This window comes from Parus major, chromosome 20 (assembly GCF_001522545.3).
Source record: "Parus major isolate Abel chromosome 20, Parus_major1.1, whole genome shotgun sequence".
NCBI classification, from domain to species: domain Eukaryota; kingdom Metazoa; phylum Chordata; class Aves; order Passeriformes; family Paridae; genus Parus; species Parus major.
The window spans coordinates 3,265,241-3,290,575 of NC_031788.1; the positions used below are offsets into that span (position 1 = coordinate 3,265,241).

Consider the following 25,335-nt stretch of genomic DNA (forward strand, 5'->3'; position numbering starts at 1 on the left):
AGAGGTGTTGTTCCTGATTGTCCAGAAATGGGGATGTGTTGGTTTGATGGCCAATGAAAGTTTTGCCTTTTTGGACCTTCTCAGAACTGTCTATAAAGGAAGATCTGAAAGAATAAAAAGTGCTCTCTCTTTGCAACTAAAGCTGGAGAGTCTGTGTGGTCACTTTGTTGTTCCTGATAGAGTGTGACACAGGGTTTTGTGTGTGGAGGAGCTTTGGGATCCATGCAGGGAAGGCTGGGCTCTGCTGGGAGCGCCGAGAGGCCCTGAACAGCTGACACTTGGCACAGTGAAGGGAACAGGACCTGTGGCACAGCCAGGGGACAGTCCCAGCGTAGGAAGGACATGGACCTGTTGGGCAGAGCCCAGAGGAGGCCACCAAACTGATTACAGGGCTGGAACACCTCTTATAAAGACAGGCTGAGAGAGCTGGGTTTGATCAGCCTGGACAAGAAAGGCCTTCATGGAGGCCTCAGGGCCTCTTCAGGGCCTGGGGGTATCCGAGAGAGCTGGAGAGCGACTTGGGACAGGGGGTGGAGGGACAGGACAAGGGGGATGACTTCAAACTCAAAACAGTAGCTTTAGATTAGATATTAGAAGGAAATTCTCCCCTGTGAGGGTGGTGAGGCCTCAGCACAGAGAAGCTGTGGCTGCCCCTGGATCCCTGGAATGTCCAAGGCCAGGTTGCACAGGGCTTGGAGCAGCCTGGAATAGTGGGAGGTGTTCCTGCCCATGGCAGGGGGTTGGAACAAGATGATTTTGAAGGTCTCTTCCAACTCAAACCATTCCATGATTCTGGGATTAACTGCCAGGAAGTTTTGGAGTCAAAAATGCTCACAGGTGGAAATCCATGCGCTCTTTCTTGCTGCAAAAAATCCCACTCTGAAATAAAAGTAAATGAATGATACAGAGAGTTTAATTTATTTGAATGTGGCGTTTCATACCTCAGGGAGAAAAAAAAAGAAACAGCAATTATTTCCTTAAAAAGTAGCTTTTGATTGAAAATAGTGTTTGAACTTTATGTTGAAGATCTGGGATCTCAGAAGAAGTTAGATATCCATTATATTGTAGTTTTCCAGGAGCTGCAGCACAAGAATAAACCATCATTCCTGTGCCCTGCCTCTCTTTATAGGTGGCAGGGTGAGGCTGATGGTGGTTCAGATTTTCAGTCCAGTTTCTCTTAAGGCTTTTGGATCTTTCAGGCAGAACAAGTGTGATATGTGAGTGACAACAGCAGTGTGATCATTTTGAGGAGCAATGAAAACACCTGATGGCCTGAACTGGGTAAAGACTGTGTGAGGACAAACCTTCAGACTTGAATTCCTCTTTATTTTTCTTAATCTGTTCTTGTCAGCGTCTGTAATCTGCCTCACAGTGCCATGAAGGAGTCAGCTCAGAAGGAATCAAAGCAAACAGCTGGAGCCTTGAATTAAAAACCTGTGACACCTTCCTGAATGAGACTGGCTTGCTGGTGAGCAGGCAAGTCAGGATTGGGTGAATCAATGGCAACTGCTTCTTTTCTTGCCTAGAAAGAATTGGTGTAAAACTTGGGGGGGTTCTGGAATGGGGAATGAAGGTACCAGCCAGGCTGTCAAAAACAGGGTATGGATTGTATCCCCCTGAATATATCCTGACAGCCCAAATATTGTATATTGGGGTGGAACTGCAGGAACGAGGTGCTCTGCTGTTTGTACACAATGCCTGATTCCCAGAGATCTCATTTCCTGTGTCACCAGCACAGGGGTGTGCCACCCTGAAAACAAACCTTTCTCATCTTGTTTTTCTTAGTTTTAGTTGCTTTCCCAGGAAAGTAACTGTAAACATAAGTTGTTTATCACATTCCTGCTAAGAAACATATTTTGATGGATGTTTCACGTGACCAGTGTGATTTGAACAGTGATAACTTAATTATCCAATCCCTGGTCATTGTAGAGAATCTATAAATACTGGAGTCAGACAATAAAGACTACTTTTTCCTGCCATACCACTGAGAAATGTTCATGTGAATCATTCAGTGTCCTTTAGCAATAGGGGTGTAACCTAAAAAGGAAAGCAAAGTTGTGTTGAAAGGCCTTGAACTTCAGTATTGGCCAGTGCAGCTTCTAAATTTTGTTTTAGGAAACTAATTTTAGCAAAAAATAAGATGGTTTATAATCCTTCAAGTTTCCCCTCCAAAGAGTCCCCCTCTCCCAAGGATTTCTGGCAGTGTTTCTTTGTTCAGCCACAGGAAAGCAGAGTTTCAGCAGGTAAATCAGTGTTTGCAGCAAATCTTGGACTCCTAGCATTAATCCTAAACTCCTTCTCTCCCAGCACACTGCCAGCATCTCATCCATCCAGGGAATCCATTACTGTGGACTCAGAGTACAGATGTAATAGAGATTCCAAAGAAGTGAAGGGCTTTAGCTCAGTAACCTGCATTTGATCACATTCTGGCTCTCATTCAGGTCTCTGGGGTGCTATGATAATACAAGTAATGGAAAGTTGCATATTCAGCTGGGTATATCGTTTTCATCTCCAGCATAAGGAAAAAGGATGAATATCCATTCCAGGGGACATTTTTGGAAGAGGCCTGTGATTGATATCTTAACCAAAAAGGTTTAAAACTTAGAAAAAACATTTTATAATTGCCTCAAAATGCTGGTGCTGAGTGGCAGCAATTTTAATAATTTAAAGATTAAAATAAGAATATTATGATTTAATGAAGTCTCTTTATGTGCCTGTGGTATGGGGGGTTTCAGGCAGATCATGGGTTTTTAAAAGTCACATAGAGAAGGAACATACCTAAAAAACTTAATAATAATTTAAAAATAGGAATAATTGATCATTCAGTAATCTGCTTCCTGTGTTTCCTAGAAACCTTCTCCTGTTGGAGTTCATAAAGTCCACAAAACTAACTGGAAGCAAGTAAAGGCTTTTTTTAGGCTGTTGTAGAAAATCATGGATTAATGATCAAATTATGTGACCTCCATAGGAATCTAGAAATCTGCTGAGCTAACTGAAAAACAATATTTAAAATAAACTAAATTCCATGGTAGACAGGGAATTTATCTGTTCAGAGAAGCTGTGGCTGCCCCTGGATCCCTGGAAGTTTCCAAGGCCAGGTTGGACGGGGCTTGGAGGACCCTGGGACAGTGGCAGGAGTGGGGCTGGATGGGCTTTAAGGTCCTTTCCAGCCCAAACCATTCTGTTTCTATTATTTTCATGTGTTCAATCTCTTCTTTTTGAGAGACTAAAGGTATTACAAAATTATGTGGGATTGGTGAGGTTTTTGTGGGTTTTTTTTGTGTATTTTTCATTTGCTTTTGTTTGTTTGTTTTTCCTCTGAGCAATCCCTCAGGAAATTTTAAGTTTGCTGTTGTGGGTGACATCTCTTCCACTCCAATATAAATACACTGTGCACCAGTAGAGGGAAACTGTCATGGTGCATAATTTATACTCCTCATTGCCACATCCCTGTTCAATTAGTAATAAGCTTTATGGTAGTCTGGTCCACTGGGATTCATCAAAATCACCTTAAAAAGGACTTGAGTTATGTTTCTGTGCTCTGACAGCTTTCTTGATCATATCCCAAAGACTGTGTGGCACCACCTCAGTGCTCTGTAAAACAAGGGACAGACCTAATGCTTTCACCAGGTTTCCAGGGTTTGTTTCCTGACCAAGCTCTCTCAGCTGTCGCCCTCATGTTTGTACACAGGTTTTTTATACAATAAAGGAAAATAACTGTTGGCACCAGGTGCAATGCAGATCAACTCCCTGCATGTGACACTTAACAGAAAGAGGAGAGGCTCTTTCACTAGGTCTGTATATTTATGTATTTGTTATATTTGTGTAAAAATTAAACTTGCAAAGCTGGGGTAAGAACCAGCATTTCTGCTCAGTGTGTGCATCAACAATCTTTTGGAATTCTCCCAAAATTCAATAAGAAAAAAATCTAACTTTGTAGCTACTAGTAAAGGTACTTATTCTAGATTATTGATGCTTCATATCAAAACAGTAACTGCAAGTTGGGGAAGTCAATTGGAGCTTGTTAAATGAAGGGTTTTAGAGGAAATCCACTTGTTTTTATGTTTCTCATTGTCAGCTTCTTACCTGTGAAACACTGTCAGTTTGCCAGGCCTGAAAGTCAGGTTCTATTTTATAATTGCCCTATTTAATTAGTACCAGCATGTTAGTGCACTGACTTTATCTAAGATATTAAATCACATAACTGACACTTTCAATATTGTAAAGTGTGGAATTGAATCATGGAGGATTAGTCCAACAGGGTATAAATTCTTTTATTTACTACTGAATCTTTTAATGTTGATTTCTAAAGCTGGAGAGGTTTAACTAAAAGTGTAAGTTTTTGGAAATATTAACACAGATCCTAAAAGACAGACTTTACAAGGGAATTGGTAAAATTGGATGCACTGTTTCCCTGGATGATACCAAAAGATTAATTGTGTGCTTGAAATGCAGTGCCAGGGATGGGCAGCCTGGTCTAGTGCAAGGTGTCCCTGCTGGATGAGCTTTAAGGTCCCTCCCAACCCAAACCATTCCTGGATTCTGTGACTGGTTTGGAAAACTCAGTGTAGTAAATTTAACTCAAGTTTAAGTAGCATTGCTACAGACAAATGAGTTAAATGTGTGAGTCTAGGACTACCCTGGGCATTGTAAGCTTTTTTTATACCTTTCTGCTGGACCAGACTGGAGGAATCCTAATGGAAGTGAAATGATAATTCTTGAAATTTTAGTTTATTTCACTTCTGCTCCAAACATAAAAACAGGGAATGTGTTGTTACAGGTAGTTCCTCACACACAGCTGGAGGAGGATAAAACTATCAGACAGGAGGAATTAGGATTTTGAAATGTGATGAAATAAAAAAAAAAATGGGATGTAATTTAGCATTACAGAATGCAAGGTCATGCATCTCAGGACTAATTAGTTTTTTTGGTTTAAGATTTGAAATCAGTTGGAAGTGACAAGAAGCTGTTGGAGCATTAAAACCAGGAGATTGAGATGAGTCTGTGATGTGCTTCTGCAAAGAGAATGTCTTTCTGTAAGGTAAAATGGCAAAACAGAAATGTGTTATATAGATCAAAAGTTATTTTATCTGGAGTATTCTGGAAGGTGATTCCATCTGGACAGCACAGGTACTCCTTCAGAGGAGAGATGAATTCAGCACATCACAGATGTAAGGAAGGGCTATAAGGAGATTTGGCATAATTGAGAATTTTTGCCATGGGGAGTGAGTAGCTTCCTTAAGGAAAACATGGAAAGCTCCAGCCACTCCAAGTTGGAAAAAGAATGAATTGAGCAGGACTTCACTGGCTGTGAGGATCCAGCAGTGCCATCACAGGACTTCTGGTTCCAAAGAATAAACGGCAGAGGTGGGCAGGAACAGGAGGCAGTGGTTGGAACTTGCCTTAGCACCACCCTCAGACCTTGTGGTTGGGATGAGATTTCTTTAGTGTGGGAACCTCACATGAGAACAGCCTTTTGCTAGAGTAAAACTATGGTTTCACAAACTGCTGGTGCACAAAATTGGCATCCAAGCTCCTTCAGAATGAAATAGTTTTCTTTTCCTAAGTAGCAATAAACAGTGTTTCACTTCTGTCCTCACCGTGGTGTCTTCCAGCCATCCCAAGAAAGTTTTGGTGACATTGACAAGAAAATATTTATCTATGTCATTGGCCATTTTTCTCTTGAGGACACCTCATTATTGCCTCCATCGTTCAATGTAAGTTAATAAAATCAAATCAGATCATTTAGCTGAGGATCTGCTAATAACTGTTGTAATTTTGACTCCAGGCACCCAGCCTGTGCTGTCACCATGAGTTCAGTGTTCCTGGGGCTGCTGTCAGTGCTGGGGAAAGAGGTCACTTTTTAATAGCTCAGGTTTTCACATCCTTGTTTTCAGCTCAGAATCCCATGTTTGTGGTAGTTCCTCCATCACAGAAGTGCTGTGGCAATTAGCTCTGGGCAGGTGAGAGATCTCCCAGCACAGCTGGCTCTGAGCTCTGCTGCTTGTGTGAGGAGCAGGTCACCAGGGTAAGCCTGGTGCTGGGACTGGGATTCAGGTCAAGTGTGTTCAGAAAATCTCTGTTCACACCTGTCCTGCAGCTGGAGGCAGATCTGGGGTTGTGTCATCTCCACCTCTGAGGAAAGAGAACATAAACCAAAACCTGATTACACAACAACACCGGTATTATCTTTATATCTGAAACCAAGTCCCCTCACTTGGATTGTTATTAGTCTCTAAGCTAATAAAATTATATCTGCTGGTTAAATAATTATTATTTTTTTTTAAATCCATATTAATTGTAGTCTCTGTTCTGGGAAATTCTATTAGTTTTCGCCACAGATGAGTGTTTTCAGATAAACAACATCTTTATTCCAGCTGGGACTTCATCATCAAGTTTATCTTAATTATCTAATCTTAAAATAGTCTTAAACTGCTAGAAAGGCTGCAGTATAGTCAAGTCTCACAATTATTTCCTCCCTGTGAGACACTGCTTTAGAATTTAAAAACAAAACAATCAGAAAAACAAAAAACAACAAACGAAAGCTGATATTGATAGTCTGGTGAGAAGTCTGTCTTGTATGAAGTGCAGAATGTGATGGAAAACAGTTGTGTCTCCTGGGTACAGCCTGCCAGGCAAAGTCATTTCCATGGAAAAAAAATCTCCTGCAGTCCCTGTCTCCTCCCTGGGGTGTTGGTTCAGCACATGGCAGATGCTCTCTCTGCAGTGGCACTGCCCCATGCCAGCGCCTGGCACGAGGGCAGAAACACCCCTGTCCCCTCTGTGAAGGTGACAGCCAGATGTCAGGCTGTGGCAAAGGTGTAGAACTTATCCTGGGAGTTTACAAATTCCAGAAGTGCACAGAGATTCTCAGTGTTTGAATATCAGTGAGGTTTGTCCATGGAATCACAGAACATCCTGAGCTGAGAGGGACCCCCAGGATCCCCCAGCCCAGCCCTGGCCCTGCCCAGACCCCCCAACAACCCCACCCTGGGCATCCCTGGCAGCGCTGTCCAAACGCTCCTGGAGCTCTGGCAGCCTCGGGGCCGTGCCCATTCCCTGGGGAGCCTGGCCAGTGCCAGCACCTCTGGAAGGTGGGAAGGTGTTTGAGGCTGGGAACGTGTTCTGAGGAAGATTCAGTGTGTCCTTACCCTGTTCCTGAGTGTTTCCAGGTAACCTCTGGCAGGTGTCTGACCTGATCCAGCTGTTCTGCTGCTTTTCAGCTGACTCTGTGGAGTTCCCTGTTGACTTTCCCTTTGCCAGTCATGGAATGTGCTGATGAGGGGATTCTGAGAGGACTCTGGGTAAAAAAAGGTGTTTTGATGCCATAATTGTTACAATAGGCTACAAAGTGCACAGGTAACAAAAGGAGACTCCTGATTACCTTATTTTATTATTGTTTTTATCTTTAGCCTTTCAAGTACAAGCCTTAGCACAGTGAACAAAGATCAACGGAGGCCATAGGACAAAACAAAAGGAAGTCATAGGAATGTGGAATGGTTTGGGTTTAAAGTGACCTTAAAGAGGGAGGGAGGGACACCTTCCACTGTCCCAGGATGCTCCAAGCCCCATCCTGCTTGGCCTTGGACACTTCCAGGGATCCAGAGGCACCTTGTGCCAGGGCCTCTGGCCATCTGAATAAAGAATTTCCTCTTAAATTCTAATCTGAATCTCTCCTCTTTTATTTTAAAAATGTGCTTTCAAACATTCTTTCACTTCATCCTTCTTACATTTTTGGCTGCAGTGCCTAATGTGCAGTTAGCTCAAGTATCAGTATAATTGCACTCTGGTTATAATTGGATAAGTATATTTAATACCAATTCAGTTGATCAGAAACTGAATCTAATTTCTGAATGACTTAATGTCATGATCATAATCTTTTGAAGAATCATATGTTTAATAAATCAGATTCTCACAGAAGCATCTTAAAATTTAAATGACTTGTATGAAAATGGACAATGAATTTATTGGAAATTTTATACTCAGTTAAGCTGTGGAGCTGAAATCATGAGGAGGACACTTATTAAAAATCTTTGCTTCTGAGAAGCTGCCCTTTCACCTGGGGCTCTGGGAATGCATTACATTTTAATGGAGTTTCCTGGGCTGTTAAATACTGTATGCAGCCATACTCACAAATACCCTTTCATCTACCAGAATCAAGTGGAAAGGTGCTTTATGGGGCTTGGTGAGGATGTGGATAAAGCAATATCATGCACAAGGTGTTTGTCTAATTTCTGGAGATGGCGTCATTCAATTTCAAGTGTAAAGAGAAGTCTTTAAAGCAAAGACAATTATCTTCTTAAATTGCTGGTAAGACCTTATTTCCAGATGTAAATATCCAGTAAATGAGCTTTTTGTGCATCTGAATTGCACTTATGAACTTTGACTATTTCACTGTAAAACAGCAATAGAGTTTGTCTGCAGTACTACCAAAAGTTTTACAAAATCCTCCAAGATTCCTGAAAAGAAATACTGATGTACTGGCAGTGAAACAGCTTTGAAGCCTGTTTCAAATTTAGATTTTTATAATCTGACCTTTACTGAGCCATCTCTGCTCACATCCATCCCAACTGCAACACCAAGGGCTGGTGAGGTTGGGATAAAAAGCTTGGAGCACTTGGTTCACGTGTCTTGATGGACCAAGGATTAAAAGCTGACTGAAACCATGGTTCATATGACAGAAAAGGGCTTCTTATTCCAAGCTGGTCATTCAGTATCCCGAGAAGTGATTGCTTTTAGATTCTTTCACCTTGTGCCTTTCAAGTCTGAGAAAGAAATGTTTAAAGGATTTAATGTTTCCTGGCAGAGCTCAGGCTTGATGCTGCTGAAAAGGAACAAGAGTTCAGAAAATCTGTCTTGAGAAATATTTTCCCTTGGAAATGTATTATTCTAAGTTTCAGCCTTAAACCAGAGGTTATCTATAGCAAAGACAAGAATAAGGCCTTAGATGATGGAATAGGAATATTTCTCTGTGTTTGTTACCAACCTGGTTTTGTATAACAGGGACAGTAATGCCTGAAACTGTTCCAAACACACCTGCACAGTGAAAGTAAGATGTTGAAATCTTGTCCATTCTAGAGACTGGAATTCCTCTAAAATCAAGAAGCTCAGCAGATATTGAGCTGTTCATATCCTGTTATTAATAAATCATTTTCCCCCATCAGTAGATGGGGCTTGAATGGCTCCTGGGGACTCCTTCAGCAGCTCGTGGCTCATGGGCCATTTTTGAGCCCACCTGTGACTTGTCACCGGCTGCAGGTGACCGAGGATGTGGCAGTGTAACACCCCAGGGGATGGGAGAGGCTGTGACAGCCCCTAACAAAATCTGAGCTGTCTGTAGAGATAACTGCGCTCATGCTGAAGTTACTCTGGATTTTCTCCTCACTGCCACGCTGCCCCACATTAATGCAGAGTTTGGGATGCTGCAGCTCTAAATGCACATTCTGGGTCAGGGACTGTGAGAGGAAGATTCATGGCTGTAATTAGAGAGGCACTTTGCACATATGCTTATGTAGTAGTAGGAAATTTGGTTAAACAGATGAGGAGCTCTGTATGTTTTCAAGAACTCACAAGTGCTGTTAGGCAGAGACCTATTTATTCCTGGCACATATTTACTCTGTGTTTTGCTCTTTGGGCAATGAATTTACACAGAGGAGGCTGGAGGATAAAAGCAAGCAAATCTTTTTTTTTCTCACACTGTTTCCAGTGTGCTGCAGAGGACAGAGGGGCTTCCAGGGCTTGGGATTCTGAGCAGCATCCTGGGTACTGCAGTGCCCTGGTACATCAATGGGCAGAATAAATAAACTGAAAAGCTATTAAAAGTCAGGTAAAAAATTACTAAAATTCAAACCTGGCTGGCTGTTAGTGCCTTAACCATCAGTCAAGAGATGGAACCTTTCAGGAGCTCTTACAGAGTCCAGGATTTGCCCTCCTGTTCCCAGTCTGACTCCAGGGCACCTGGAAGCAGAGCAGCTGGAGAGCCACTGTCACTTCTGGGGCTGACTTGCTCCTGACACATTGAATGAAGATCATGGTTTGACTGAAAACAATTTAAAATACGTGTCTTTAAATATCCTTGACACTGCACTTTAGCTGTAATTCAAAACAGTCACTGTCAGCAACAAGTGAAAGGGAATTTGGAAAAGATAACCTTGATCTGAGATATGTATAAAGGTGGAGCTATAGGAATTGTTAGAACTCAATAAAAGTTATTTATACAGCCATTCTCTGGGAGTAGCTTCCAATAACAAAGTTATTAAATTTAGCATGATATACCAGTGGCAAGACTCATTGCAAGTTATTGCCATTGTATTATTAGCCAATTAGGTTTTATTTGCTGATACTCAATAACAGATGATAGCTATCTTTTTAACTAAATCTGATATTTAACCAGGGTGGACTTGAGCTAATACTTGTCAAGCTTAAATATCAGGGAGTTTTTGGAGTTCTGCACAGTGCTGGATCTTAATTGCACATGTTCAGAAGCAATTTAAACAAAATATCAGCATTGTCCATCAAGAATCAACCCACTTTGTTAGAATCTTCTTCAGGAAAACATTTAAATTACTGATAGCTCTTTTTGGAGCTGTTTAGAATACAGATGGGATGTGTGTGTGTGCACAGACATTTTTGTCCTCATGCAGATTGTGGGTAGTTTTCTGTGAGTGCAAAAGGAAGATGCATTTTGGAAGTTCAGCACTGAGTTAATTTACTGCACTTGGCCTCATTTGGGGAGTTAATGGAATTATTATAAAAATGCCAGTCCAATAAAAACTTAAATTCTTCTCTGAAAAGGATATGTCTGTTCTAGTTATGTTTGACTACAACCAGATTGTGTTTAATTTTCTTCTGTGTTTGCTGGTGTGGCAAGAAACCAGATTTCCTACCTTTATTTAAGCTGATCCTTGTGTTTTATGACCATGAACTTCCACTGAAACATCTCTGTTGGAAGGAGATCTTCCACCAAAACAGGAGCCTGAACAGCAGAACAGGGAAAGCAGAAATACTGGAAATTTTGTAGTTGCTGTTGGGATTCCTGAAATGGTGTCTGTTGAGACAATATTTTATTCATCACCAAAGATAATGTGAATCAGTCAACGGCTGCTTCTTGCTTAAAGTTCAAACACATTAATTTGAAGTTTGTATGAAAGCTTATTGAGAAAGAGAGGCTTGCTAATGGAATATAAAATAAGTGAGAAACAGCTACTTTCAGACAGGTTCTTCTGCTCTGTAGAGTAAAAAAAGGATGTCATTTAAGAGTGCAGCTTGAGCAGTATCAGTGTGACAGATAAAATGCTGAAATGAAGCCAGCCCATAGAGAGCTCTGACTGTTCCAGTGTGGCAGCTGAGGTAGAATTTAGTGGAAATGCACTATAAATACAATGTTGGACAAGCCTGTTAGGATCCATTGAATAATTAACCCAAAGAATTTTCAGATAATTGGAGAAAACAAAAGCAATGTTCTCTTTTTTTTTTTTTAAGAAACAATGAATACCCACAAATAGCTTTTATTGACCAATAGAACTAAGCACATCTTCAACAATCATGGCTTACAATTTAAGGTGAATTTTTGGAATACAAAACAGGATTATTTTAGGGAAAAAAAAAGTCCTGTGACTTAAGAAATGAATTGAAGCTAGGTAAGACTTTTTTAATATTTAGTCTACAGTATAACAGCAAGTGTGTGCTACAAATCTGTGATTTTAAAAAGAAATCTTCATTCTGTTATACCATGACAAGAACAGGAGTCTGCTTCAATGGTGGAAAGCCATTAAATTTATGGATTGAAAGATTATTAGTTAGAATCTTGAGAAAAGTTGGTGGGGAATGTCTGTTTCAGAATCTTTTATGGGTTTGATAACGTGTTAATTTTACAAGTTTCATTTCCTTGGGACAGGCAAGTCTGAAAATTCTTAGCATCAATCTTGGTGTGTTGCAGCAGACTGGAACTAACTGAACTGGGAAATTCGGGGTTCTTTGAAAAGGTGCAGGGTATTAACTGACTTTTTTTGTAGCTTGAAAAAAATAATTCAATCAGATTAGAAATTTGTACAGATCTCTAATATTAACTTCTGCTTAAAGCAATAAAATGTTAATATTGAGCTATTGAAATAGTGACAGCTCAGCTGTCAGTAGCAAAAATGTATTCCTGGTATTAAATAAAGGACGTAGATTTTTGCAAGGCAAGTTAGATGAGTCATCCTTGATTTGGACATAGAAATTGAAACAAATGACATTTAGTGTTAGTTCTAGTCCTGGGATACTTCAAAGTGATTTCACTGATCCGTGGTGGATTATGAAGTACAGAATTAGTAATGAGTGTTTGAGCTGGTCTGGGGCTCAGTGATGAGGGAAAATTCAGCAAAGAGAAACCTGTAAGGATGAATTTGAGGAAGAGAACTCAGCTTAAACCGACAAGTTCAGGGAATGGAGCTTAAACACTCATTCCATGCCTGTCAGGATCCACGGTGCTTGCTCTGCTCCATGGGATTAGGAGCAGAACTGATAAACTCTGCTGGGCTCTGCTGCACATTTGGCACCAAAACTTCTGGGAGAAAAACTTGTTATTGCTGGGAGGGCACTGGAGGTGTTTCACCTGACAAAGCTTCACCTGGCTGTTCCTGGTGATGCTCCTCATGGACACCACATGTGATCCCTTACTTGGGGGAAGCAATATTTTGATTGTAGCAAGGTTCCTATGCAAGGAACCTCCAACTATTGATTTCATCCCTGCATGGAGGACATGTGTGCATTGAAACTGTGCTCAGAGCTGCTTCAAAACATGTGGGAATAGATATGTAGCACTGAACCTGCAAAGTCAGCAAGGTCACAGGGTGTGTAATCAGAAAAAGGCTTAGAAAATATATAAATATATGTTGATGTTTGTCTTTCCTAATGGATTGATAGCACTTGAAATCACAATTCCAGTTTTGAACCAAGAACTTTTCTAAACTGCTTTCAGGATTTTCAAAGATGACACTGATTTAGGGAAAAAAAAAACAAAACCAAACCCTATACACATATATATATATTAATTCTAAAGAGAAATAATTTTCATTGTTGTTTTTAAAAATAAAGACAAGCTTTCTGTATGCTTTTTCTGTAATCTGGATTGCCAGGGCACAGAACACTCAAAAAGAATGAAATTTAGACAACTCTAACAGGAATGATTCAAACCTTGGCCAGGCAATTGTTGCTGGTATCTCAGAGAACTGGCACCTTCATGAGCATAGATAAAACTGTCCCTGTTACATGTAAATTTAGCAAGAATATGGCAAGGTGAGAACAGAACTGTCCTGTGGCAGGTGAATCACTCCTCGACCACAGGACTGATGCTGGAAGCAGAAACCAAACCACATGGGATGTATTTGAGGCAGTAGAGAAATCACTGATGTTTGTTTCTGACCCCCAAACACCTGGATGTCTCAAAAGGAGCACAGAGAAGCCTGGGATTTGTGTTGAATGGTGGAGTGACTCACCTGAATTTGTGCGAGGTCTGAGCCCAGTTCTTAAAGAGCTGCCATCAGAAGAGCAAACTGTGAGTGCTTTACTTCAGTTTATTCCTTCTTACACACTGGAGAATCTATTCCCCAGTTCTCCTGGTGTGGATCCCCTGTTAGCTAATGAGGCCTAAAAAATGATCAAAGCTTTCCCTGCAGTTTGGGGAGTCAGAGCATCTTTGTCTCCCTTGTAGAGTCTGAGTTTAAATACCCTTTGACTCAGTAAAGATGACTCTTTCCTCCCTGCAGAAACCTGTTCTTTGAAAATCCTTGGCTATAGAACAAACATTTGGTTAGGATAATAAAGTACTCATTGAAATTGGCCAGTTGCAAGAGCAGGTTGATAAACACTTGTCTGATGTCTTCTGTCTTCATCTTTCTGGAAGGAGTAGAAAGCACATAAAGGACTTACTGCTCTTCCTGAGTGAGGAAATTCCAATATTCTTTGATTTATCCCATCTTAAAGCAACTCAGCACAAGCTTTACATGTACATTTTCATTCTTCACTCTTTCCCACTTCCAGAAGAATATACAGTGAGATTTCTCAGGAATCTGCTATATGAATTCTACAGTCTGAAAAACAAGTTACAAGCGGATTTTTGTACAATAAATCCCACACTAGGAGTTACTTTAATGAGTCAAATGCATCTTTTCCAGCTCTGGTAAACAAGAATGTCTTTGGAAGGGATGAGAATGAATGATCAGAAACAGCAATGGATTAATTTGTAGAGTTTTATAGTTCATAAGCACTGCTTCATCCTAACAGCATTTGTTTCTTCCTTTACTTTCCATTTTGTGGCTTTAAGATAAAAATTGAGAGACTAAATCTCAGCTCTCATGAAAGTTTCCAAAGGGATGTTTCCTAAAAAGTGTTCATGCTTTCTTAACTTTTGCCCATTTTGTTGCTGTTTATGTGTTATTGTTGTTTTTATTAGGTTTTTTTTTTTTTAGTAAATGAGAGAAGTAACTACTTCTTTTTGGAGGAATGGTGGAGTGAATCAGTGAGACTGATGTTCTCATTGTGTCTATCCCTTTCCCACTTTGGGATTGCTGTAAATGCCTGTTCAAATTATATCTGCAGCTCTGTTTCCTGTGTGTGTTTAGAACCACGGGATAACTGATGAGGCTTCTCACATCAGTGTGTTTCTTTATCCCCTTTTAGAAGTATTGTGTTTTTTATCTGGTGAGTCTCTGAGAGTTTGACATTGGATGACTTTATAAAACATTCAACTAATTGGATTTGTTAAAATAAATAAATCAAACACTAATTGGAATGTGCCCTGCCATTATTTTTGCTTACTGAATTAGATATTATGGCATGGAGTTCTTTTTATCATATTTGTGCACTTATTTAAACACCCCCCTGGCGCACACTTCTGCAAATTCAATTATATATTCAAAGGAGCCATTCAATTTATGCAAGGCTGGTTTACATTTAATCCAGGGGCAAGTCTCAGTAACTGATGATAGGTCTGCTCAAGATTAATTAGCATCATTCGGATGAGCAGTGGCATTGTTACAAGCCTGCAGTGTAAAACAAGGGATATTTTATCCTTCTTATGTGAGCCATTATTTGCTTCAATATGACCCTTTTCAGGAAGGGAGAAGCTTTCTTGTTTAGATTTCATTTTGTGGAAAGGGTTTAACACCACCTGTGTTATCCAACGCCATCAAAGCCTTTGCCATTCCCACTGAGCAACTGCGTTTGTTTAATTTTTATCCAAGCAGGAAAAAGTCTCCAAACATCCCAATTTCTTGTCTAAAAATCCTCATTCCTGCTAACAATTTATTTATGAATTTATGAATTTATGAATTTATGAAGACCCAGCACCCCATTTTGGTGACTGTGTGAAAATTGTCATTTTCCTCAAGCTACTCTGTGATATGTGGCTGAAATGATGACATGCAGACTTGGTAACTAAATTCATCCAGTGGTCGGTTTTCCTTTCCTTTCAACTTGAGGATTATTTTTTCAAGGTTAATGGATAGCCCTGTTCTGCCTCTAAGCAGTGAGATTTCAGCCATGGATGGTTTTCTTTAGGGATGGATCTAATCTGTTCCTGTCTTTATGTTCCATCATATTTGGGTATAGCTCACATCCAATTATCTGTATAGGTGAGGTGTCTTTGGAAATATTGAATATTAAGCTGATGTTGACATCAGTGAAAACAACACCTCTGCTTGTTGCAATTCCTACTTTAGTGAACTCCTAAAATCTCTGATTTTCTGAAGCTGGCTGTCTGTAAGGGAAGCTGCAATGTCCCACATGCCAACTTCTGCAGGAAGGGGCTGCCACAGATGTCCTTGCTCAGGAGATATGAACACACCACTGTGGCTGCATGGCTTTTCCAAGGATTCGATATAAGGAAGAATTTTTTTACTGAGAGGGTGGGGAGGGCCTGGCAGAGAACCCAGAGCAGCTGTGGCTGTCCCTGGATCCCTGGAAGTGTCCAAGGCCAGGCTGGATGGGGTTTGGAGCAGCCTGGGACAGTGAAGGTGTCCCTGCCATGGCTGGGGTGGAACTGGAGGAGCTTTCAGATCCAACCCAAACCATCCTGCGACTGTGACAGAGCAACCCCAAAATCTCTGATGTTCTGATATATTGTACTACTTTCCTGCCACTTTCTGAGGTTTCTCTCCTGTTCCATAATACAATATGCACTGCAACAGTGTGAAGAGAGGAGTTGTTGACTTTTTGGCTCACAAGTGACTGAGGCTCTGGCTCCCAGCTGAGCTTTTATTTCATTTTTAATTCTGCTCTCAGTGGGACACACCAGAGCAAGAAGCTGGTGGGCACTGCCCCTCTCTTGGTAGGCAGGATTCACACAGGCAATCTGCTCATCTGAGCCCTTAAAACTGACTCCAACTTCTTCTCTTTGTCCTCATTTCCTGCAAAATCACCTCCACATTCCAATTCTGCTGCCTCTAGTAAATTAATCCTTCTGGCTTACTGCCCTGTCACTCTGTGTTTGGAGGTTTCTCCACTAACCTTTTCTTTCTCTGAAATGTAGGTGTCTTGCTGCTGCTTTTAAGGCTGTTCATGGTTTATCCTTTCCTTTCCTATTCAGCTGTACTACAAGGTTAGCTTTGGCTTTCAGGCAAGGCACTTTAAATCTTCCTCAGCTGTTGTCTTCTATCAGCAGATGCTCCCAATTAATTTCCACAAGTTCTCACTGTGTCCCTTTTTCAGCTCCTCACGCTCCACCTTCCTCAGCGAGGATAAAATCACCTCTTTAGCTGATTATACAACTATTGACAACATTCCCAGTTCAATGAGCACTGCTGCCCTGTATTTTGCTATTTATTCCTCATTTTGCTTCTGGGACTTTGTAGCAGCTCCTGTGCAATTCCTCTGTGCACAGGAGACCTCGTTGGGCTGGAGCAGAGAACGTGTTTGCAATTCCTTCAGAGGAACTGCTCCCAAACATCCCTGTGTGCTGAGCAGGGAGTGGGGATGCTTTGTGTCTGAATTAAAAGGAATCTTATCAAAATGAGAATGTGGAGGCTGAGAATAGAGGATTTGATTTTGCCTCTTGCTCCTGCTCCCTGGGATAAAGATGATTTTCACTGCTCACTCCCACACAGTCCAGGCTGCCTGGATCTTCTCTCAGATTTTTTTAATGAGCCTGTTCAATATTATAATTTTGAACTTTTTCACCTAAATTAATTAAAAAAAAATAAATTAGGGAAACAGTTTAAGTGTAATCTTGCTTGTTGTGACAGCTGGGAAGGCTTCACAAATGCAACAAATTAAAGGCAAGGATTATTTAAATATTATAAAATCATGACAACTCAGAAATATTTGCAGAAGCTACTGAAACAGGCAAGTTTTCTAGGGACATAAAATCTATGAACAGATCTATTTATAATGAAAATATAATATAGAAAATTTTTAATTTTTAGGGCAAGTGTGATATCTCTAAACCTTTTTTCAGCAACAGAGTATTTTGGGGTGTCAGGTACTCTACCCAACAAACCTTCCTGAAATATACTTGACTAGAAATGTTTGGTGAAGTTTTGTAGAACCACTTTAAAAACAGTTGCAGTTGGAGTACACAGAGAATCATTTAAACAGAGTAAGGGATTGAGAAATATTAATGACATTTGTAATTTGTGAGGAGTTCCATAGGGACTGAGACAAAGTTTGGGCTCTCCAGGGGGGTGGGTAGTATGGGTGAAAATGTCTTTGGTGTTGGGTAACCCTTTATTGCAGAGGAGCCAGAGGTCAGTGATGCTCCAGGTGTTTATTGTGGGAAGGAGGGAGGAGTCAGGAATATCTCTGTCCCTGCAGCTCTGCTTGGTGTCAGGAGCCATTGGTGCTTGGCTGGCTGAGCTCTGCAGCCCTGGCATGGTCCATGTGCTCAGTTCCTTTGGAGGGCTGGGATCTGCAGAGAAAAATGGTTCTTTCTTCCTCAGGAGGAAACCAAACCTTTATAGCCACACCTTGGGCATGATTCAAGCCTAAACTGAGGGACCCAGACCCCCAATCCAATGGATCCAGTAGTGAAATACTTTGGCAGGCTGAGCTGGGAGTGCATGAGATCATAAAGGACACCAGTGAAGGAACATCCTAGGGAATAAACATCCCTGGTTCTCTGTGAGACCCAAGGTGCAAAGATCTGCCCCGGAATACAAAATTTCATTCCTCAGTTCCTGGATTTCCCTTGATTCTCAAGTGCTCAGGCAGCTGCCAGTGTATTTATGAGAGTTAAATTCTTCCAAGCATTTCAGGAATTGCAGTAAAGATCTCTCAGTCAACAGTCTGGAAGGTGTGAATGCCAGCCGACATCTGCTGCTTCTCATTCTCTTGTTCAGAAACTACAGGGCCATGCTCAAAAGTATTGACTTGAAAGCCTTGTGGAAGCTCTGTGTGTTTGTGGACCACACACAAATTTGTGTTGTTAAGTTTAGGAGATGGTTAAAGAGAATTATAGAAATAAATATGAATAATGAATATAATAAACAAATAAATATAAATAAATATAATCTTTTTTGCTTTAAAGCCAAAAGAAGTGAGGCATTGCTGTAGTAACAGCGATGCTCTGCTTGTTTGTCATTTGCATTCCTCCTTCCTTTTCCTGATTTTTTAAAATATCTTTCTTGGAGGTTCATGCAAATATTCCTGCATGGGGGTATCCTGTAGAATTGTCCTTGAAAATAACAGATTGAAATAAAGGGGACTGATCTTAGAAACAGTGGTGTGAAGGGAAGAAAACAAGGGCTTCCAGTGGATATAGAACGTGGAAAGTACAAAGATATTTTTTTGGACATCACCCTTGGAGCTGCATGAAAAATAACGTTCAGAAAATTAGTTTTATTTATTTTTATTTCCTGTGTAAGCTTGGGTACTAAATATCTGAGTAAATGGCCTAAAATTAACCCAGAATTGTTTTCATTTTCTTGGTTTTAGGTGGTTGTTCATTTGATGAGCACTACAGTAATTGTGGGTACAGCGTCGCCTTGGGAACCAATGGATTTACCTGGGAGCAGATCAATACCTGGGAAAAGCCAACAATGGATCCTGCTGTCCCAACTGGTGAGTGAGATCAACAATGATGACATGCAGGTCTTGGCAAGAATCAAATGTTATTCCTATGTATGTGTGCACTGGCTTTGGGTGCACACAACAGCAGAGAAGGATTTTATTCAGCCATAAAATGTTGATTTTGTGTTCAAAATAATCTGGCAACAGAATTCATAGATGTGAGGTTGCTTTTTGTAACATCTGCCATCGGATATCCTTGCAGAATTGTTTTGCATTTCTTATGTTATTTCTCAATTAGCAGAGAGGAAATGTTTTGGATATAAAACTCCAAGGTTAGGCCAGCTTTTGGCACATTTCTGGATTACAGAGTTATCTGGGCAGGTTCATTTTGGACAGGCCAAATGAATAAAGCCTTAAAATGTGTGGAAGTATTGGACATTCCAGTTACCATTTAGTTTTCAACTGTTTGTTTAAAATTCCAATTTTGAGGAAGACAAGAAGGTTCCTAGAGAATTAATTGTGGTAGCTAATGCTTGATTAGGCTGGGACTTGAGACAGGAGAATTTTCATATGCAAGAAAAACATTTCCAGAAGAGAGAGTTACCAGAGTTTCTAATTTATTAATATGTCCTGAGTAAGTGTGGACTTCCATACATGTGATGGTTGGAATATTCTTAGCAGAGCTCCCAATGGTGATAATTTCCTGGTTTTGTTTTTCATTGGCAGTTACCATTATGCTTTATATAGGAATGAGTTCTCTAGCCTTGAAGTGCTGTGGAATGCTTTGTTTACATTGAAAAATAACTTGATTAAAAAAAACACTTTAAAGTTCACTAAAAATCCTACTTTGTCCATGTTGGTTGCCACCTAAAATAGCGATAAAAGTCTCTTTCAGGCACACAGTGGCAAAAAGACTTCATCAGCCTTTAATTTCATTCCTAAAAAAGCAATATTTGTTCTGGTTGGTGCATTGCACTGTGAGAGCATGAGCTATGTGGAAGAACAGAATATAATGTTGTTCCAGACATATTCTTATGCCTGTAATTATTGGGATAAGAGACTTGTAATTGCTGGCTGCCTGGCCAGGACATGGTGAGGAGCTGAGACAGCAATAGCTCCCTGCCACAGCCACTGACAGACAGCCCAGAATTCAGCCCTGGGTGCTTGTCAGTAAAAAACCAGCACAGGAGACACCAGCCTGGCTGGGCTTCCTCCAGCACTGAAAGCTGTTTAAGTTCTGTGGGTTTTATATCATTTTATCATTGGAGATTATTCAGAATAGGAGCTTTCAAAGTCTGTCACACCTGGCACTACTTGGTTTGGCATCCCCAAAGGAGTTAATTGTGGAAGTTGCAGATTTTTGGTCCTGTCTGTAAGAGTGTAATTTCATTATTCTGGATGTTGTTGTGCTTTAAATGATGGCAATTTTATCTCTGGGGCTCCTCAGCTCTTGGCTCATTGTTGTATCCCTATTTTGTGTCCTGGGTAAAGACCAAGCCAGAGAGACATGGCAAATCTTTGATTTAGCTGATCCCAGAGGGAAGGAATAGCAATTTACACAGTTCTGATGCAGTTGAGAATGTGGAACAAATGGGAAGGTTTATATGGCTTGCACTGGATGAGTTCAATGCTTTGTTAACTCTAAATGTTAAAATAAACCCTTCCTGGCCTCCTTATGAAGGTGTATTGTCATCTGACACACCCTGGAACCATGGAGGGTCAGCAGAAATCACAGAGCTGGAAAAGACCTCTGAGGTTATTGGTTCCACCACTTCCCTTGGCAGCTGTTCCAGTGCTTGACAACCCTTTCAACAAAGAAATATTTCCTAAGATCCAATCTAAACAATATACAAGCAACATCCTGGAATAGCATGATTAAAAAAAAAAACCCAGAGCAGCAAACCAAAAAACCCAACCCCAAACAAACCACTGCATACACACAAAAATCCCCATGCCAACCCCAGAACATCACAGTGTAATTTCTCCAAATGATTGTGGTTTCCCCCTTTCCTTCTGTCCTAGTTTAGGGCAATTTAGGCAAATTGATTTCTGCTATAATGAAAAAAAAATATCTAGAGATACTCCAGCAGCTGCAAATTTAATAAAGGTTAGACCTCAAACAAAAAATGACGAAAACTTCATTGAAGTTAAGAGGCAAAGGTAAAGCAGCCATCAAGTGGGAATGTGCTGATAAAGAAATACTGTGTAAAAAGGTTTTAAGGAGCATGAGGGGAGATGAGGCAGCTCCTGATGTGACTGATGGATGTCACAGGACTGTTCACAGGGCACAAAGGATAAAATCAGCAGGTGGGAGATCAGAAGGGTACAGAAGGGCCTGGTGTGACAAACCCCTTGTTCACAGGAGCTGTCCAGTCCTGCTAACCCAGGAGGAAACTGCAGTGTTCAATCAGACCCCCTGAAGTTGGCAGAGATTTTTGGAGCTATTATTGAGAGTCTGTTGCTGGCTGGAATTGTGATGTTTGTGTTGGTTACACTTGGAAAAGCTGTTTGGTGGGAATAAAAGTTGTTTACTTAATGTCTGTGTAATGGCAAAGCCAGGTGGATAAACTGAGGAACAGCAAGTTCCACTCATCTGAGTAGGAGGAGTGGGACTCCAAGCAGGGACAGCTTTAAAGCTGGAGTCCTAGAACATGTGAGGATTAACTTTCCTTTCCATTGAATTTCTGCACAGCAACTGAGAGAAGCAGGGTGTAAATCCACTGAGCTGCAGGGTGTAAGAGGTGGTCACAAAGAGGTGTTCATGGAATAAGCACCCAGAGGCACGGCAGAGCACGGAGAGTGGTGGCAGGAGTGCCAGCAGGGCTCTGGGAATGCACCAGTAATGCGGATTTTCTTCCTTGGAACCGTATTTTAAACGCTGCCTTGCTTTTATAGCTGGAAATAGATTAAAATTCTACATTGTGGAAACGGTCAAAACAAAAAGTGAGCAGGAATTAGGTTGGTTCAGTGGCACTGAGTCAGTCTGCAGTGCTGGCAGCATTGCCAGCCCCCACCTGCTCAGCCCTTTCCTCTGGAAAACGTTTTGGCTTTCCTAAGTACCATCAGATCCCTTTGAATTCAACCAAACCACAGAACTGTGTCCTCCTGAATACTAATTATGCTGTCTAGCACTTTCTAAAGTCCTTTTCACTGCTAGACCCCAGAGTGCTCTTCAAAGGAGGTCAGTACCATGAATGAGAGCCCGAGTCCCCAGAGCTGTGTAATTCTCTGCTGACACACTGCTGCAAAGGTCTCTGCCCAGGGATGTCTTTCTGGTCTTTATTTTTTTTAATTAAAATGTCAAAAAGAAGAAGAAGAAGAAAAAAAGGCAATTAAACTGCCCCATTAGCAATGTAGAAGTTTGTAGGCAATTTGTTTTACTCCCTTGCCAGCAAATAAACAGTTTCCCATGAATTCTGTGATTAAATCCTTAGGGCTGGAAACAGTGTTAATTGGGGGATTAAGAACCAGATGTTTGTTGTTCTGAATAAATGTTTCAAAAATGTGGAACACATGAATCGTAGGTATCCAACCCCCAGACTTCAGTGGGGCTTTGGTTCCACCTCCTTGCACAATAACAGGAGTGATTATAACAAAATATTCTTTAACAGATGGGTGTTTACTTAAGCCTGAATCCCTCAGTGATGAGTATTCTGCAGCTTTTGGGCTGTTTGTTCCACTCTTTGAATTGTAGAAGTTCTCAAACATTAATTTTCCTGTCTGTGGCTTCAGAGCATTCAGAACAAAAAGCATTTTTTATTTTATTTTCCATTGTTGAATAGGGAAAATAATCAGTTGTTGCTCTCTTATAACCTCTCCTATGTAGTAGTATGCAGCTAAATCTTTATTCTGCAAGACTAAAAGTGACCCAGTCCTTTTAATCTTTCTCAGTTATCTTGTTATGTTCCCTGTGCCTTCAGACATTATTCTATCACCTTTTTTGAGTGTATTTGTCTGAAGTTGTGCTACCAAGCAAGGACCCATCACTCTGCATGGCAGTGCTGGGTGACACAAAACCAACCCAAGCCAGTCTGGGATGCTGTGAGAGTAGAACTTGAGCTCTTTGTGGGTCTTTTTTGAGGCAGATGTTTGGTTAGCACAACAAAGAAATGTATTTAAATCGACCAGGCAAAAGTACTGCTCTTATTCTCCATGTCATCACTTTCCACTTTCCACCACTTTCCAAGGAGCCAGGATCTGGCTGCTCTCGTAGCAGTTGCAAGAATAATATTAATAATCAAAGTATTTAACATTTAAAGTTCAAAGTATTTTACTATCATTTGCTAATTAACTCCAATGGAGACTTAACCAGGGCTGACTAGACTGAAGTAATTACTTTAATTGTATTAAATATGATTCTATCTGAATGCCAAGGCATCGTGTCTTGTTCATTTGTGCAGCTGCATTCTTTGCTGTTATATTTTAATCCCACATTTACCTTGTGAAGTTTTTCCTGCTCCCACTCAGCAGATAAATAATCAGCACACAGAGGCTGAATTTCTGAATTTCTGGCCCCATCTGCCTGACTGCCCACTTCCTTTCATCTCTGTAGCACTTAGAGCAAGTGCTACTTTGCTTTCACAGAAACAAACCATAATTCTTGCAAAAGAAACGGAGTACACGTGTATATAAATATAGATCTGCATTTCTGCATGCTCCATACCACTGCTGTCTCTTGCTCAGCAGTTTCCCAGCTGGACATTGTCTAGGAAACACAAGTGTAGCTGTGAAGAATATATGGATTAGCAAAATGTTTGGAATAAATGGTACTATTCAGAATGAGATCACTTCTAGGTTACCTTGCATGTGCACATGGCCTCACTTTCCATCCTTATTCCACAAAACATCTTCTGCAAAGAACAACAGGACCTGTTATTGTTGAAGGGTAATTTTTTGATAGAAATTGGTGCATTTTTATCTCACATAATGTTATTTAGGTTGGAAAAGCCCTCTAAGATCATCAAGCCCAACCATTAATGCAGCACTGCCAAGGCCACCACTGAAGCATGATCCCAAGTGTTTCCATGGCATATTTTTGAATGTTTCCAGGGATGATGATTCTGCTGCTGCCCTGGGCAGCCTGTTCCAATATCTGACCACCCTTTTGGTGAAGAAATTTTCCCTGAGAACCAATCTAAACCTCCATCTAAATGGTGAGTGTTTTAGGTGACATTTTCAGGCAGAGCTGAGTTCTGAGTGTGGCCTTCCAGAGCCAGCATGCTGTGTCCCAGCTGGAGATCTGCTCAGGGTGTGCAGTGCATCACTGAGAAATCACAGCACAATCCCTGCCTTTCTTCTTGCAGCAGAGACAAGGGATGGAGGGCTCTTGCCACACCTAAATGAGTGTGATCCCTTGTTCCAGGAACTGGAGGAGTGTCTGAGCTTCTCACTGGAAGAACAGAAGGGTCATCATCATTAGTGTTGCTCTGTGAAACACTCATTTAGCAGGCAAGCATGGAGATGTATCCAGGAATTCCAGATGGCCAAATTCCACTTGGGCTGCACTGAATGAGTGAAGTTTTATGGGAGGCTAATGGGCCAAATGCTTTCCCGTGTCACCTTTCTCTTTTTGTGAGTGGCACCACGGAGTTACAGCAGGAATGGGTGATTATCAAACAGCTTTCCTTCTGGAAGGGGATAACCCACACTGGGTGGGCAGCATCCTTTCATTCTCTTCAGGAGATGAGAGATGTGAAGCTACTGCTGACCTCTAGAAAGGCCAGAGACCCTCTGTGCACGGGTCAGGCATTTGTCTCTTCTCCCTGCAGGCCAGAATGGTGCCAGCAGGAGTTAGACTCAACATTTGTAAACTTGGAAGGAGAAGCAGTAAAATTAACATTTTCTCCGTGTCTGAGTGTATTAATTCTTGCTTACAAGAAAATACAAAAATAAACTTGTTAAAGGAATAAATTAAAATTCATCTGTGTATATGATGAATCATGATCCAGTTTTGTCTGGGAGGGAGAAAAAAAATTGGCTCAGCTGCCTGTATATTTTTTTTTCTCCAAAAATATTTTATGCAAGGGAAATTACTAAGAATGAGTCAAATATGTTTCTCCCTACTCTTTCACTTCCATACAAGTAAATAGATTAGTCTGTGGCTTGTTAATGAACTCCAAGTAATTTCTCAGCTGTTAAGGTCTAAAGAGAAAGGGATCTCTGGAAAGTTTCCCCAATGTGTTTTTATTTTGCTATTTACTCTGCAGCCTCCTGTTGGTGTTTTGGAATGCTTTCTTGTAGTTGTAAATAATTCTTCCCCTTTTCCAGAATTCCACCCCTGTTTGATGCTAACCTGGGTTGTTTGGGATTGATTGCAGGTGTTGTGTTTATTTTAGTGGATGTGCATGTCAA

At 40.9% G+C, this 25,335-nt stretch overlaps 1 protein-coding gene across 7 annotated transcripts in view; it reads left to right on the plus strand.

Annotated features, from left to right (window-relative positions):
• Positions 1-25,335, plus strand: part of PTPRT (protein tyrosine phosphatase receptor type T) — a 435,686-nt gene that overhangs the window by 99,431 nt on the left and 310,920 nt on the right. For all 7 annotated transcript variants that reach the window (XM_015647508.2, XM_033519067.1, XM_033519069.1 and 4 more), the window contains exon 2: positions 18,910-19,035. In XM_015647508.2, the coding sequence (XP_015502994.1) occupies positions 18,910-19,035 (126 nt within the window). The remainder of the gene's footprint in view (positions 1-18,909; positions 19,036-25,335) is intronic.